At 45.3% G+C, this 14,397-nt stretch overlaps 1 protein-coding gene across 1 annotated transcript in view; it reads right to left on the reverse strand.

Moving 5' to 3' along the window:
* Nucleotides 1–1,244: 1,244 nt before the first annotated feature.
* Nucleotides 1,245–14,397, reverse strand: part of opn4b (opsin 4b) — a 29,348-nt gene continuing 16,195 nt past the window's right edge. The window contains exons 4-11 of the mRNA XM_042079495.1: nt 10,726–10,929; nt 10,374–10,545; nt 10,030–10,191; nt 7,898–8,005; nt 6,016–6,199; nt 5,667–5,888; nt 4,474–4,539; nt 1,245–2,358 (exon numbers count right to left, since the gene is read on the reverse strand). Coding sequence (XP_041935429.1) covers nt 2,173–2,358; nt 4,474–4,539; nt 5,667–5,888; nt 6,016–6,199; nt 7,898–8,005; nt 10,030–10,191; nt 10,374–10,545; nt 10,726–10,929 — 1,304 coding nt within the window. The 3' untranslated portion in view covers nt 1,245–2,172. The remainder of the gene's footprint in view (nt 2,359–4,473; nt 4,540–5,666; nt 5,889–6,015; nt 6,200–7,897; nt 8,006–10,029; nt 10,192–10,373; nt 10,546–10,725; nt 10,930–14,397) is intronic.

The raw sequence follows: 14,397 nt of genomic DNA on the forward strand, positions 1-14,397 counted from the left end.
CTGAACCCTTTCTGGCCCATCACAGCCTGTGGGGGCCACAGACGCACAGCACACAACAGCAGACAACAGTCCACCTCCACCTAGATGGAAGCCATATTTAAAATATGCAGATCAAATTTGCACGTGTTTTATTTCACAACAGCAGAAAACCACATGAACTTGAGAAAAAAAAATGAAGTAATCTAGATAATCACTCTTACACACATCATCAGGACAGCGCTCACAAAGATGACTTACATCACTGCTGACGTTACATTAGCACTGCTGGGATAGATAAATCATTTATTTGGATGGCAATGATCTTGCAACACTACAAATGATTACAATACAGCTCTATGTACAATATTCATGATGAAAACATTGCTCAGGTATCAAAAATATCATTGCATTTATTCAAATACATTAAGCAGTTGGACTAGTGGCCACTGCAGGAGATAAAACCTTGGGAGCGAGCAGAGCTGGTAAATGTTGTGGAGAAAGAGATTGCACAAGGACAGAGAGATGGATAAATGGAAATGGATGGAGGAAGGATGAAGACAATGGGCTTTTAGGAAAGCGAGACATCCCTGTGTGGGCACGTCCAGCCCCCAGCTATCCAAGCTGACAGATGGAGACTACGAGGCCCTATTTCTCAGGGTTGTCTGGGCCACCTCAGGGAGGAGGAAAGACATCTCTCTGCTCTCTGCTCTCCAGCCTCATGCCTCACTAGCTAATCTCAGAGACACATAGTATCTCAGCTGTGCCTGTGGGTGACACATACACACGTGCATCCTGCCTGGTGGCCTGCCTCCACATAGCTTTCCTCCAGGGCATGGAAGGTGCAGGAGCCAGGTGTGGCGATATGTTGGAGGTGTCCATGCTGCGCTAGGTTCTCTGCTGAGAAGAGACCAGGGGGCATATTGTACTGTACTGCAGAGACTGGCTCTGACTTGGGCCAGGGTGTGGATGGCCCCGCAGGCATCTCTACACGTAGAGGGACACAGAGATGGAGAAGGAGTTTTACTTGACTGTGCTGTGAGAAGGGCAGGATGCTATTTGGCTGACACAGAACATGTCAGCAGCTTGAAGGACTCACTCTGAATTCTGCACCTATTCCCCACATTAAAGGCGCTCTAAGCAATGTTGGGTAACGTCACTTCTGTTGACGTTCACACAAAACAGAGAGCTAGCTCGCTACTCCCTCCCCCTCCCTTCCAATCATCTGAAACTCTCCTAAATACGCATCTCGTTGGTGATTGGCTGGAACAGTTTGTTATGGTCCAGGTTGGTGCAGGTTGTTTTTGTTGCCGTTTTTGGAGCCTGGGCTGTCTGCAGAGACAGCATTTTTTGTGAATTCAGGGCACAGGCAGCTAGCGGATGGTGAGGTGATGTTAGCTGTATGTGACAAAAAATGTTTTAGCTTAGAAACCACGTTACATAGCTTAGAGTGCCTTTAATACACACACACACTATTTTTTAATTTTTTAGTTTTACCTTGAATACAGTGTGTATTTTCCATACACCTGAGAGAATAAAATCTCAGTAGTTCCTTAACTCCTGACCATTTCCTTCAAGGCCCCAAGCACTCTAACCTCTGAAATTCATCAAACTAAAAAGTTAAATTATATTCTCATATTTTACCACTTACACTACCTTGAAAAAAAATGAATTTCTCTCAGGGCAGTCATTATGCTGTTCTTGCTGCAGCCTTCCTCTCTGGGGCTGGTGTGATCCTCTACAGTGCTGCCACTCTATCTGCTCTTTAATGCTGCAGCGTTTGACCGCTCCGCACCATGCCAGGACCTGGCGGCCATCGCAACCTCACAGGTCCAACCCCTCCATCACCCTTTAGAATGTTGCGCCCCCTAGCGCACCCGTCCAGCTGTGAAGCAGCATGAGCCATGCGGGAGAAGAGCCACCACACACTTCTGCATGTGCATGCTCTGCAGCTTTGCCGTGAAGCCCTCACAGTCCGGCTTCACAGATAAAACAGAACATGTGCATAATTACATCAAAAACAACGATGATGTGGAAATGTCACAGACGAGGCAGACGAGTGAAGGTGCACGATGACAACTAGTACCAAAGTCGGGTAAAATGATGGGATTACGAACAGTGCATGTTTCTTGTTGAGAAAGCCTTATTTGGACTTTAGCACAGAGAGAAAAAGCGTGTGGAGTTTAAGTCAGAGTCTTAAGGCAGTGGGGGAGTTGGGGAGGAAGTGGCGAGCTCAGGGGCACCAGCAGGCTCCGCCACACTGGATGGAGCACTCTTTCCAGCTTGGTTGCCACGGAGACTGGTTGAGGTCAAGGTAGGGCTGGATTCTGAAGTGACAATGATGGAAGGTATTTGGCTCGAATGGTCCATGACTGTGCATGGCTGCAACAGAAGAGAGAGAGAGAGAGAGAGAGAGTATATTATTCTGCTTTGGAATGTAGATTTCATTAAAGTATGTTTTTTTTCTTATCTGGCCTGTCAGATTATATTTATGACTTGCTATTGTGAAGTGCAATGCAGTCCTGTGTAGGAAAATCCTTCTAAAAAACTTCTATTTTTCAAGTTAGAACTGGTAACTGGTTACAGGTTATTTTGTACCAACATTCTTAAGCACAGTATAACAACAACTCATATTTTTTCATTCATTTCCTTTCAGGCCCTACTTATTAAAGGTATGCCAAACTATTTCTAGTCATGGGGTTCTTTGAATATCCATAATTACTTGTACATAGGAAATGAGGAAATTAAAAAATATATATTCTTAGTGATGTGTAAAAGATCCCTGCTCCAGTCAGGAACGCTTTTAGGACCCAGAATCCAAAATGTGGGGCACATTTAATTTGCTGTACACCTACAGAGGAACAACAGGAACTTTCACCCTTTATTCATCTCGGAGAGAGATTAGTGACTGTTTGTTGTGGGTGATATCAGAGACCTGAGGAACAGTTGATCCACTTCCCAGACTTTCCCTTTGGGGGACACAGTGAAGATTGGTCCAAATTGACCAGCCATTTTTTGAGTGAGATGATTCCACCAGATGGCAGCCTAGAGCTGAAATGGTTAAGTACCAAGGACCCTTAAGTTTTTGGAACAGAGATGACATTTACTTAGTTTAATAGTTTGTGTACATTGACCATATTGTTGTTTGGTTAAAACAAAGCAAATCCAAAGCCCCTGAGGCCATGTAGTTCATGGGAAGTATTCCATGTAAAAAACACAGATGTCTGATACTGAGATGATAAGAAAAAACTCCTTTGGGAAATTAATAGGAGAGAAATTTATATAGTAGTGAGAGTCCTGAGAATTTGGTTCAAGTGGGGACAAGGCAGATGTATCAATATCAGTCAGGGGGTGGCGCTAGAGGAGTCTTGTTCACATCAAATCCACAGACAGAGACTGTGAGATTGTTTTGAGATCCTTGTCATCATTACGGATCTTCTTGGAAAATCTGGAGTGTAGCCTTTCATTTCTGGGGACATTTCAGGGGGAAAACAATGCATTTGCTTAAGCAAAAACATCCCTCCCCCCTAAAATAGCAAACCAATTTCTCTTTTCAGTGAGTCTCAAAACGTTCAGAGGGGCAACCTTTAATCCATTAATGAGTCTTGCGCAGAGCCATGTCCACAAGCCTCCCCTCTAACCACAGGATACTGACAGAACCAGAGATGAGGAAGACAGAGAGAGAGAGTGAAAGAGAGGAGGAGAGAGATAAAGGGGAGAGGGTGAGAGAATATGAGTCAAGGAGAGATGGAGAGATAGAGGCAGGGGGAAGAGGGATACGATAAAGACTAGGATAAAGAAGTAGAGAGAGGAAATAAGGAATCAGAGGGGCAGAGGGAAAGAGAGATAAGGAGTCTAGAGGAAAGATAAGAGAGGATGAAGGGGTGAAAAAGAGAAAGAGGCAGACTGGAATGAAAGACAGATTGAAGGAGGAGAAAGGGATGAGGAGGAGAGATGGGGAGGCCACGGCAGAGGGGAGAAGCCCTAGAACCTGTCTAATGCCATCTCTTCCGCAATTAGTGCAAATGTAGCTGATGATGTCCCCAATAACAGCTCTCCCAGTGGCCACTGAGCCGTCACAAACACTCCCACTCCTCGCCCGGCCGACGCGGCGCACACAACCCAGGCCAACTAGGCGCAGGAGGGAGGGGAGGGAGCTGAGAGCTGGAGTCGGGAGCCTCGTTCAAGCATCTTCCATTAACTCCGGCTGACTCCGCGGGTCTTGCATATTTCAAAAGGGTCCTTAGTGACACAGAATACAGAAGACAATTGGGCCGAACACTCCCATCTTTAATGTGGTGCGCTATCCCCCAGTGGGTCAGGGGTGGACGGGTCCGAAGTGCTTATTCTGTGTCCTTTGTCATCAAGCTGATGTGTGCTGCTGCTGCTGACTGTGTTTGGGGAACTCGCTCAGAGACACACTAAAACAAACTCATTCATGCAATAGGAGGCAATCTGCCAGGCAGAGGACAAGCCCTGAAATCACTAGCTGCTAACCAGTGAGGGTAGGCGGCAGGCTACGGTGACGTCAGTCAGGGAGACGGCGTCTGCATCCGTCAGGGTCTACAGAGAAGAGAGAAAAGGGTGTGAGGACGTGCAAGGTCTGAGCTGATGGGCCATTTGGAAACTTAGAGAGTGATAGATTTTATTAAACATGTGTATTCCATTGGAAACATGGAAACAAATACAAATGATGTGTAATGTGCTGTCTCTACGGAACGGCATGTGGGTGGATGCATCCTTTACACTGATGAGGAAATCGGCAACAAGTAAAGATGATGACGTAAGCGCATCACTTTCAACCCCACTGCCACGCTGGAAGGAAAAGGAATTCGTTTTTTTCATCTGAGAAGCAGGTTATCGAACGATGCCCTGAGGATATGGTCAGTCCCGCTCTTGGCCAGTTGCGGGATTATGAGAAGGTCCAACAGATTACGCCGGCCTGCGAGGAAAGTGGCTAATCTGGCAGCGGAGGCTGTGGAGACTGGCCTGGCCAGGCAAACACTGACCCACATCAGCCTGTGGAGCTGAGCCAGCCCATTAGGGCCCAGGGCCTCGTCCCCTCAGACTGCCCAGGCCGGCCAGTGGAAAAACCAGAGGAAAATCAATGTTTCCCACTCACCCCCAACAAGTCGATATGTTCAATGGCTCACATTCATTCACAAAATAAAATGCCGCTTAGAAATCTTCCCACAGTGTGAAACGCTGTGAAACTCTACAGTCACTGTTGCGCAATCTACCCAATAGCCTTAATTCTTCTCGGGACTAATCTGATCATGTATGAGCTGCTACATTTATTCTAAAGCATGTCTCGGTCAGTTACACAACCACATTGACTGGATAAAGTGGTGATTCCATTTCCATGTATTACGGCACAGAAATGGATTGATTTGCTCTAGATTAGATCTCTTTCAATAGAGTTGTTTTGTGATGGACCACTCACACTGTAGCTTTTTTAAAGCTCAACTAGAACATGTACCTGGTACACCACTGAGACCCACCAATTCTAATGGAATTATTTAAGTGGTTCCAGAGTACTGCTTGCTCATTACATTTATAATGTGTGCAAGTGGATTAAAGTTACTTGGGAGTTCAGAAATGATTTAAGACCAGTAAATATTGAGTGCAGTTGTTAATATTGGTCACACATGCATAGGCACGTGCCATATGAGATGAGAGTAGCAACTCACCCTGATCTGCTGAGACCGGCTGCGGCCCGCTTCTGCTGGGCTTTGGCCCGACTTCTTGTCAGTGGTGCCGGAGTCAAGCCGGTGCACTTTGACCTTGAGCGAGCTGGTGGGCCTCAGGTTGACCAGCTCTGCAGTGTCCCGTCTCGGCACATCGCAGGACATCTGCCGACTGACGGGCCGAGAGCCCACACTGGAGACGTCTCCGTCCAAGTCTGTCCACCCCTGAGTGAGCGCACACACACACCCACACACACAATTGAGTTGGGCCAGTGCACTGACCAAAATATACAGACTAGACACGGAGATGGTCAGGGCTGGGCAGGGGCGAGGGCTGAGGGCTGATTCTTACCGACTCGCTGTCGGACACGGAGGAGAGGCAGGGCTTGACGGTGCGGTGGTAGGTGCTGTTCTCGGATGACTGGCTAGTGACAGTGGAGCGGCGGGTGGACATGAAGCTGCTGCTGGTGAAGCGATCTCGGCGCGGGACACACATGATCACTCCCAGCCATGGGATGTACTTAGCGAGGGCTGACCTGCGGACAGAGGGGGACGGAGACCAGAGGGACCAGTGCAGAATTCAGCCTTTTTATGGCATTTATGACAAAGGTATCATCACATTATCTGGTGATTGTAATTATAGTCTGAATGCATACAGTATTCCAGCATGACATCTTTGGGGTGAACTGATTTCACCGTCTCATTTGCAGATATTAAAGGGTTAATGCTAAATGCAAGTGTCATAAGATACAAGTGTACCATGATTAGGGTAACACTTTACTTGACAGTATCGACATAAGAGTGACATGACACTGTCATGAACACATGACACTGTCATGACACATGAAACCTAACCCTAAACTTAACCTCTAACCCTAATCCTAAACCCAACCCTAACTCTAAACCTAACCCTAACCCTAATCCTAACCCTAACTTGTTATGACAAAAACCGAATGTCACTTAATAACAGAAGCGTTATGTCATAAACGTTTATGACTTGTTTATGACTTGTTTATGACACGTTCATGACAGTGTAAGTAAAGTGTAACTGAGTAATATTATTATCCCTTTCCTAAAAGCTTTGAGAGCATCACTGACTGTGAAGATAAATAGACCATAACACATGTGGTTTGTGAAATGTGTGGTAAGTGCTGTTACACTGCAGCTGTCCAAAAGTGGGAGGTGAACAGCGTGTAGGGCTACCAAAGGGGTGAGCTGGGACTCCAAAATTGATTTCTTCCTCTTAAAGGTTACAGTGAAAGCCTGCCTGACACAAGTGTGTGCAGTCACCACACCTCCAATCTCACATCTCTGAATCCGATTGTTCAGAAAGTGCTGGATTTCAAAGCGGAGATTGGACGGCCTGCGAAAGCATCTTTCTTCTCTCCAGGAGAGTGCATAAACACCCAGTAGCTTGCTTGTTAGGAGTGAGTGTGAGTGAGTCACTCTTCCCTGGAGAGGATTATTTCGTTTTCTTTCTAAGGGCAGAGCGCTTCAGACACCTGTACTATTTTTGTTTTTTTTGCAGTTTTTTCCTCTCCGCAGCCCTGTAAAAACTGTTCATGAACTTCTAAAAAAATCTGACACGATGATAGCAAACAGCCCAGTCCAGGATTCCAAATATTCTGACATCTTTTCATGATTTCGGTGTCTGCTCTCAGCTCTATCTTACACCTGCAACAGAGTAAATTTGGCCTGACATTTCAAGTATATAAAGGAGGAAAAAACAGCACTTAGAAACTCAAGAGCCTTTAGCGTTATGATAATTATCACGGTTCATGTGTTGCAGAATGGAAAGGTCACACCTTCCCCAGGAATGTTCATTTCTCCCCTGAGCTTTTGAAATGCTGCCCAACAAATGTGCATGTTTTCCCTTCGACACATGACGTCAGGCTCGCCTTATGGACCTGACTCCTTATGACCGTACCGTTGCCATATGTGCTTTACAACAAACATGGCCGTGCTGGAGCTGCAGTAGTGTGGCTGGCAGACGATCTGTCAGACTTGGGTCTGCTACATTCCTGTCACGTCTTTGCTTTAACATGTATGATTGTGTCTAAAAAAGCCCAGCTGCCATAATTGAACGGAAGTAAAAGTCAGGTCACTAATTCTCCATTGTTTCAAAAGTCCAGCTGCCATAATGGGTGTGTGATGGTGATGGTGGTGTGTGTGTGTGTGTGTGTGTGTGTGTGTGTGTGGCGGGAGAGGGGGAGTGTAATAACAACACACTGTACCTGTACTTAGGATGTGTGATGGCGTAGATTATGGGGTTGTGGATGGCAGAGGCCTTGGCAATCACAGCCGGAACAGAATGAATGTATGGTGTGAGTTTGTCTGCATAGCTAGAGGGAGGAAAGTGGAAGACATGGATTAGACATAAACATGGTGGACTCACAAATGGATGTTGTATAACTCACATGAGAAAAGGTAATAGCTAGCTGAAAACTAGAGCATCTGCAGAGAACAAGTGGCCTTGTTCTGATCAAAAACATGAACATGTGGAGATATATTCATACAGGTATGTTGTGAAATAGTTATGAAGCGAGCTGTGAAGATTTAAAATATCCTTGTTTTCTCATTGCATGCTTAAACAGAGAATATTGATTATATGCTCTCATTTTAGTCTATAGAAACCTTTTGGAGGACAAGGCAATGCGCTTGTTTAACTGTGTTTCTAACACAATTTTCATATAACATTTTGTAATTTCATGTGTTTATTTAAAGAAGAAAATGAGCTGCTGGGAGAGGTGACAGTGCAGTGGAGTAACCATCTAAATTTTGTTATCAGAAGGGCAATTTCCGGGCAGAAAACAAAATCATTAGATCAGCAAACAAAACTGCTGCTGTTCAGCCACATCATGCATGATAGTATTATGTCATTAGCATTTGAAAAGATGAAATTGTTGTAATTAACCTACCAGCCAGGGAACTCTTTCATTACTGATCAAAGGTAGACAACAGGAACCTTCACTGACTAGGTAATGAGGCATGTTTGACACATGAAGGCCTCACATGTGTGACCTTTAGCTGCCATAACACTGTATTCTGACAGAAATGCTGAGTAGCACCCCTAAATGACCTTCATAGGTTCTCTGATAACATTGAGGTTTCATACAACCTTTCAAAGTTCCATAGGATGCTACAAAGAACCATTTATTGGATTATTCGAGGACCTTTCAGAGTTCTACATGGCTGTAACAATGGACCTGCTAAATGGGCTATGTGGAGTTTAGTTTAAGTATAAGTATATATAGCCTTTTGATCCCGTGAGGGAAATTTGGTCTCTGCATTTATCCCAATCCGTGAATTAGTGAACACACAGTGAGGTGAAGCACACACTAATCCCGGCGCAATGAGCTGCCTGCACAACAGCGGCGCTCCGCGAGCAGTGAGAGGTTAGGTGCCTTGCTCAAGGGCACTTCAGCCATGCCTACTGGTCGGGGTTCTACCGGCAACCCTCCGGTTACAAGTCTGAAGCCCTAACCAGTAGGCCACGGCTGCCCCATGTTTAAAACATTTAAGAAACAACCATTTTGACATACCGTCATTTCCCAACTATTAGCCGTGGCTTATACGTTGATTTTGCAAAGTTTCTGCGGCAGACCAGTTCTTGCGTGAGCATGGCATTGAACGTAATGTGTTTCATAGCGTTTCTGTGCTGTGGATGCAGGATGGAAACTGAAACTGCTTCGGTCGCCGGGTACGATACACTGAACTTGCAAGCGGGATATTCTTCCTACAGGCAGTAGGGGCGGGCGAGAGAGTCTTCATTCGCCCTGTAATGAGTCATTTAACCATATACCGACTTACGAAGATGAGTAATTAACACGAAAACGTTGCCTGGTGTCCCTTTAACCTCTCATTCTCATGATTGTAAACACTAAACGAGACACATGTTTCATAGGAACTAAAGTTCATATAGGGTTCTATCAACTGCGCACAGCTAATTCTGAATTGGTGGTGGGTGATTGCCTCTGATTCGCATTATAGCTCACAACCATAAAGTTGGCCAAGCTTCAACTTTCCGTTTGACGCTCTCGATGCTCAAAACGGTCAAAGCGTGACAAACAGCTTTGCTGCTTCTTGCCGCTGAGAGATGCCGGGTCTCATGGAAAATGAATGATGCTGTAGTCATGTGTGCACAGTAATGATTTCAAAACAACAAAAACTACAACACTAAACGTTTACATAGCGCTTTATCTAGTTACTCAAAGCACTTACACAGTGGAACCTCACTTCAACCACCACCAATGTAACGTGTGATAACAGATCGGTTCAATTGTTAAAGGATAAGATGTTTAAAGAAGTTTTAAATAAACAAAATAAATGTAAATAAAAAATTATAAATGAATAGACCGACCCTTACCCAGCAAAGGCAGTGAGTGCCACACACGAGTATGGTGACCAGGAGATGACATACAGGAGGATGACGATGAGGGCCACCTTCGCCATCTTCCACTCGTTCTGCATGTGGTTGGACCTCCTCACGGAGTCTCTCGTGCTCTCCCCATTGATTTTTCCCACCGCCCTGACAGCATACACAAGAGAGATGAGAAGTGACCATGCATAATAATCAAGACCATATTGACCCCATCTGGCAATCATCACCCAAATGATTCTGCTGCACTGATATCTTAATCATTTTCGTCATAAAGAATTGTAACTGCTGTCTTGCGGCTTGTGTAATCTTTCTAACTGTCCCCTTGGTACCTGTTGGTGTTGCGGATGGCGCGGAAGATGAAGAAGTAGCAGTACATGATGATGAAGAGGGGGATGAAGAAGACGAAGGTGAAGAGGAGCATGGTGTAGGCCCTCACTGATGGAGTGAAGGTCGTGTAGTCCCACGAACAGGAGGTCATCAGGCCCTCCGGGACATAGGCACCTATAGCAACACATTAGACCGTATCAACATTAGCCCTGTGTGTGTATGTGTGTGTGTGTGTGTGTGTGTGTGTGTGTGTGTGTGTGCGCGTGTGTGTGTGTTTGTGTGTGTGTGTGTGTGTGCGTGTGTGAGTGAGTGAGAGAGAGAGAGAGAGAGAGAGAAATAACACAACAAACTCACTCCATCCAAAGAAAGGAGGCAGACTCCACAACATGGAGTAAATCCAGGCTGCTGCCAGGATGAGCAGGGATCGTTTGCGGGACATCTTCCCAATGGACGCCAGCGGTCGGGTGATCACAAAGTAGCGGTCCACTGCGATGACTGTGAGTGTAATCATGGAGCAAATCCCGAACAGAGCCCCACAGAACGCATAGAACTCACAGGCTGCCAAAGAGGAACAACAGAGGCACGACACTGAAACCTCATTTCTCAAACACAGAGGCACGACACTGAAACCTCATTTCTCAAACACAGAGGCATGACACTGAAAACTCATTTCTGAAACACAGAGGCACGACACGGAAACCTCATTTCTGAAACACTTAGGCACGACACTAACACCATCTCATTAGGTATTCATTCAGTCATTCATTTTTTATTTGGTTGATTAAGCAGACAAAATATAACACATACAATACAGCCTCACTCAGAATAATGGTTATATTATTATCGGAGTTGGTGCTAATTTAATGGGGCAAGCCACAAGAAGATAGCCTGGCTCTGTATGGGTAGTATCTCGACCTAGTAGGCTATCTCCACCTCCAAGTGTGATTCCTTCCTCTCCTTCAAAACCAAGATCATGCATAACCAACTGGCCCATAATTCTCCCTCCCTCAACCCTGGACCCCCACTCCCCTCCCACCATCCTCCATCCAAATCACTTTCTATAATCACTCCAATCACTGAAGCTGAAGTCCTCAACCTCTCCCTTTGACCTGATCCCAACATTTCCTGCTCAGGCCTGCTCCCCTCACTCTCTCCTCTCATCACCAACATAATCAACTCCTCTCTGGCCTCTGGCATTGTCCTCTCCCACATCAAGCTTGCTGCCATCACTCCCTTGCGTGTTTGCGTGTTTGTACTTAATAAACCAATACAACATTTGCCGTGAGGTCACAGCGTTTGGGTTCGCGCGCTCACAAGGTTTGCGAAAAGTATAGGCTACAGGCTAAAACACTCAAGGTTAGAGCCAGGGCATACGACAGGATGAAGCGTGGAAATAAAAGTAGTGTGTTGGACCATTTCATCTAAAAGAATGACACAGATGTAAGTTGCAACTTGTGTGATACAGTGCTTAAAGGACAATTCCGGCGCAAAATGAACCTAGGGGTTAATAACACATGTGTACCGAGTTCGACCGTTTGCTGGGATTTGTTTTCATGCTAGTCGAATGTGACCAGTTTTATTGCAAACCGCTGCGTTTAACGCTAGCCTTCGGGGCACATGTACAGTAAAAAGAAATCGCTATTTCTATACCTCTAACAAGGCTCAAAATAGCACCACACTTACACAGTAGCATAATGAGGGTCTCTATATGTAAACCGAAACATTGAGAACTTTGTAAGTGTACAGGCAGTTTATTAAAAAGAATCACATTACCGTTCACGTCTGGTTCACATACTGGTCACATTCAACTAGCATGAAAACAAATCCCAGCGAACGGTCGAACTCGGTACACATGTGTTATTAACCCCTAGGTTCATTTTGCGCCGGAATTGTCCTTTAAATATAGTAGCCTAGTAGCACATCGTCTATTAGGGGTTTGCACGGCGTGTCATCAGATCTGGACGTCGCCATATTGGAGATACTCGCCTCATTAGAAAACATTAGGCACTGAAGTAAATCCCTAACATCGTCAAGGAAAATGGTTAATTATTGCCGTGTTTTAGGTTGTACCAATAGGTCAGACTGAGAAAAACATCTGGTGTAGGTATCGACTTCCAAAAGTTATTAAAAAAACAGGGAGAAAGGAGAATAATGCCAGAAGTTATCAGAGGAAGGGGGGCGCTTGTGGTTGAACTTGGTACTTTGTCTCCCTCACCCAACTCATATGGATCTGCGCTGCCAATAAACTGTAATTTCTCGAAACATCGCGCCTTTTCTTGTGGTCCAAGTCCTGCCCTATATTCCTTTGCATCTTAGACGCATTTTGATTAGCTTTTCTGTTGTTTAGACACAGCTACAATCACCTAAGATATCCAAAGTGCATAATACTCCATTGTACTTCATTCACCGAGTATCGCCAATATGGCCGCGCGTGCTGGGTTACCATGGTTACCGGCCAGAATGTGACGTCCGTGCAAACCCCTAATGATGTATCACTTGAAAACGCGACACCCGCAAGCCAAAGCCAACCTACCGTGTCATCTGTGCTAGCTGGTAGGAAATGTGACAAACAGCGCCCAGAGACTAAGCTTTCTAGAGCTTACGCAATTAATTAAAGAAAAGAGTTGTTCTGTCCGCTATTAGAAGGTTAGACCTGCCTTGGCCTGGTTTTATCGTGTTGCAGTCTATTAGGCAACATTCCGCATAAGATGGGCTTAGATTTGGAAATACATTACATCTACATTTCAGGAAGTATCATCAATGGTAACAGATAAGGTGATGATGATCATCAGCTTTCTTTATTATTGTTAGCACTACCTCTAACTAAAGCGGCGTCTCTTCGGAGCTGTCATTTTCTTGAGTTCAATGTTTCAAATGAGCTTCTAACGCTAGACAAACACCTTTATTTTCAACGCGATCACCTTGTACCCAAACCATTTCGAAACTAAGAAGCCATTTGTCCTCCGACAAGCTCCTTGGCGGCGCGTTTGCGGGACTCATGTTTCGCGCTGTAGGGGATTTAAAAAAAAGTGATGTGAGTGGAAGGGCGGCGATGCGACAGAGTTGCGAAATTGCAGGCCCGGCTCGAAATGGCTGTTATTTCAAATAGCGTAGCATATTCTAAACTAATCAGTTAACCGGTTTCAACCGGCTAATGAGGCTCGGTGGTCGGTCAACAAAATGTTTTGTTTTCGCCATCCCTAGTCTGGACCCAGACATCCCCAACAACTACCGCCCCATCTTAAACCTCCCATTTCTGTCTAAAACCCTGGAACGAGCTGTTCAACTACTCAACTTCAAACTCACAGTAACCTCTATGAACCATTCCAATCTGGCTTCCGCTCCAAACACAGCACCGAAACGGGCCTCCTCAAAATTCTTCTTGCTGCTGACTCCGGTCTCCTCACCATCCTCAGCCTTTGACACTCCAACACCATCCTCCTCTCACGCCTTCAGCACCTAATTGGTAACTGGCTCCGCCCTCACCTGGTTCACCTGCTATCTTTCTGACAGACACCATTGCATCTCTATAATCAACTGCAAGTCCTCCACCACTAACTCATGGTGTCCCCCAGGGTTCAGTTCTTGGCCCCCTCCTTTTCATCCTGTACATCCTCCCCCTTGGACAGATCCTCCGCCAACATGGCCTCTACTTCCACTGCTATGCCTATGCCTAATGCTCTACCTCTCCTCTACCCACTCCACCCTCACATCCTGTCTCACTGACATAAAATCATGGATGCAAGAACGCTTTCTCCAACTCAACTGCAATGAATCAGAGATTCTCATAATTGGTCCAAACTCCCTCACCTGACATGCAACAAAATCACCAATAAACTTCAATACGTCCAGAACTCAGCTGACCCCCTTTCACCCTATATAAAACTATAAAAGCGTATTTGAGTGTCTATAAAAGCATTATACAAAATAAATGTACTATTATTATTAGGGCTGTCAAAATAACTGATTCATTTTGATTAATTAATTTGAGAAAAAATAACTGATTAAAAAAATTAGTGCAGATTA

Source organism: Alosa sapidissima, chromosome 22 (assembly GCF_018492685.1).
Source record: "Alosa sapidissima isolate fAloSap1 chromosome 22, fAloSap1.pri, whole genome shotgun sequence".
NCBI classification, from domain to species: domain Eukaryota; kingdom Metazoa; phylum Chordata; class Actinopteri; order Clupeiformes; family Clupeidae; genus Alosa; species Alosa sapidissima.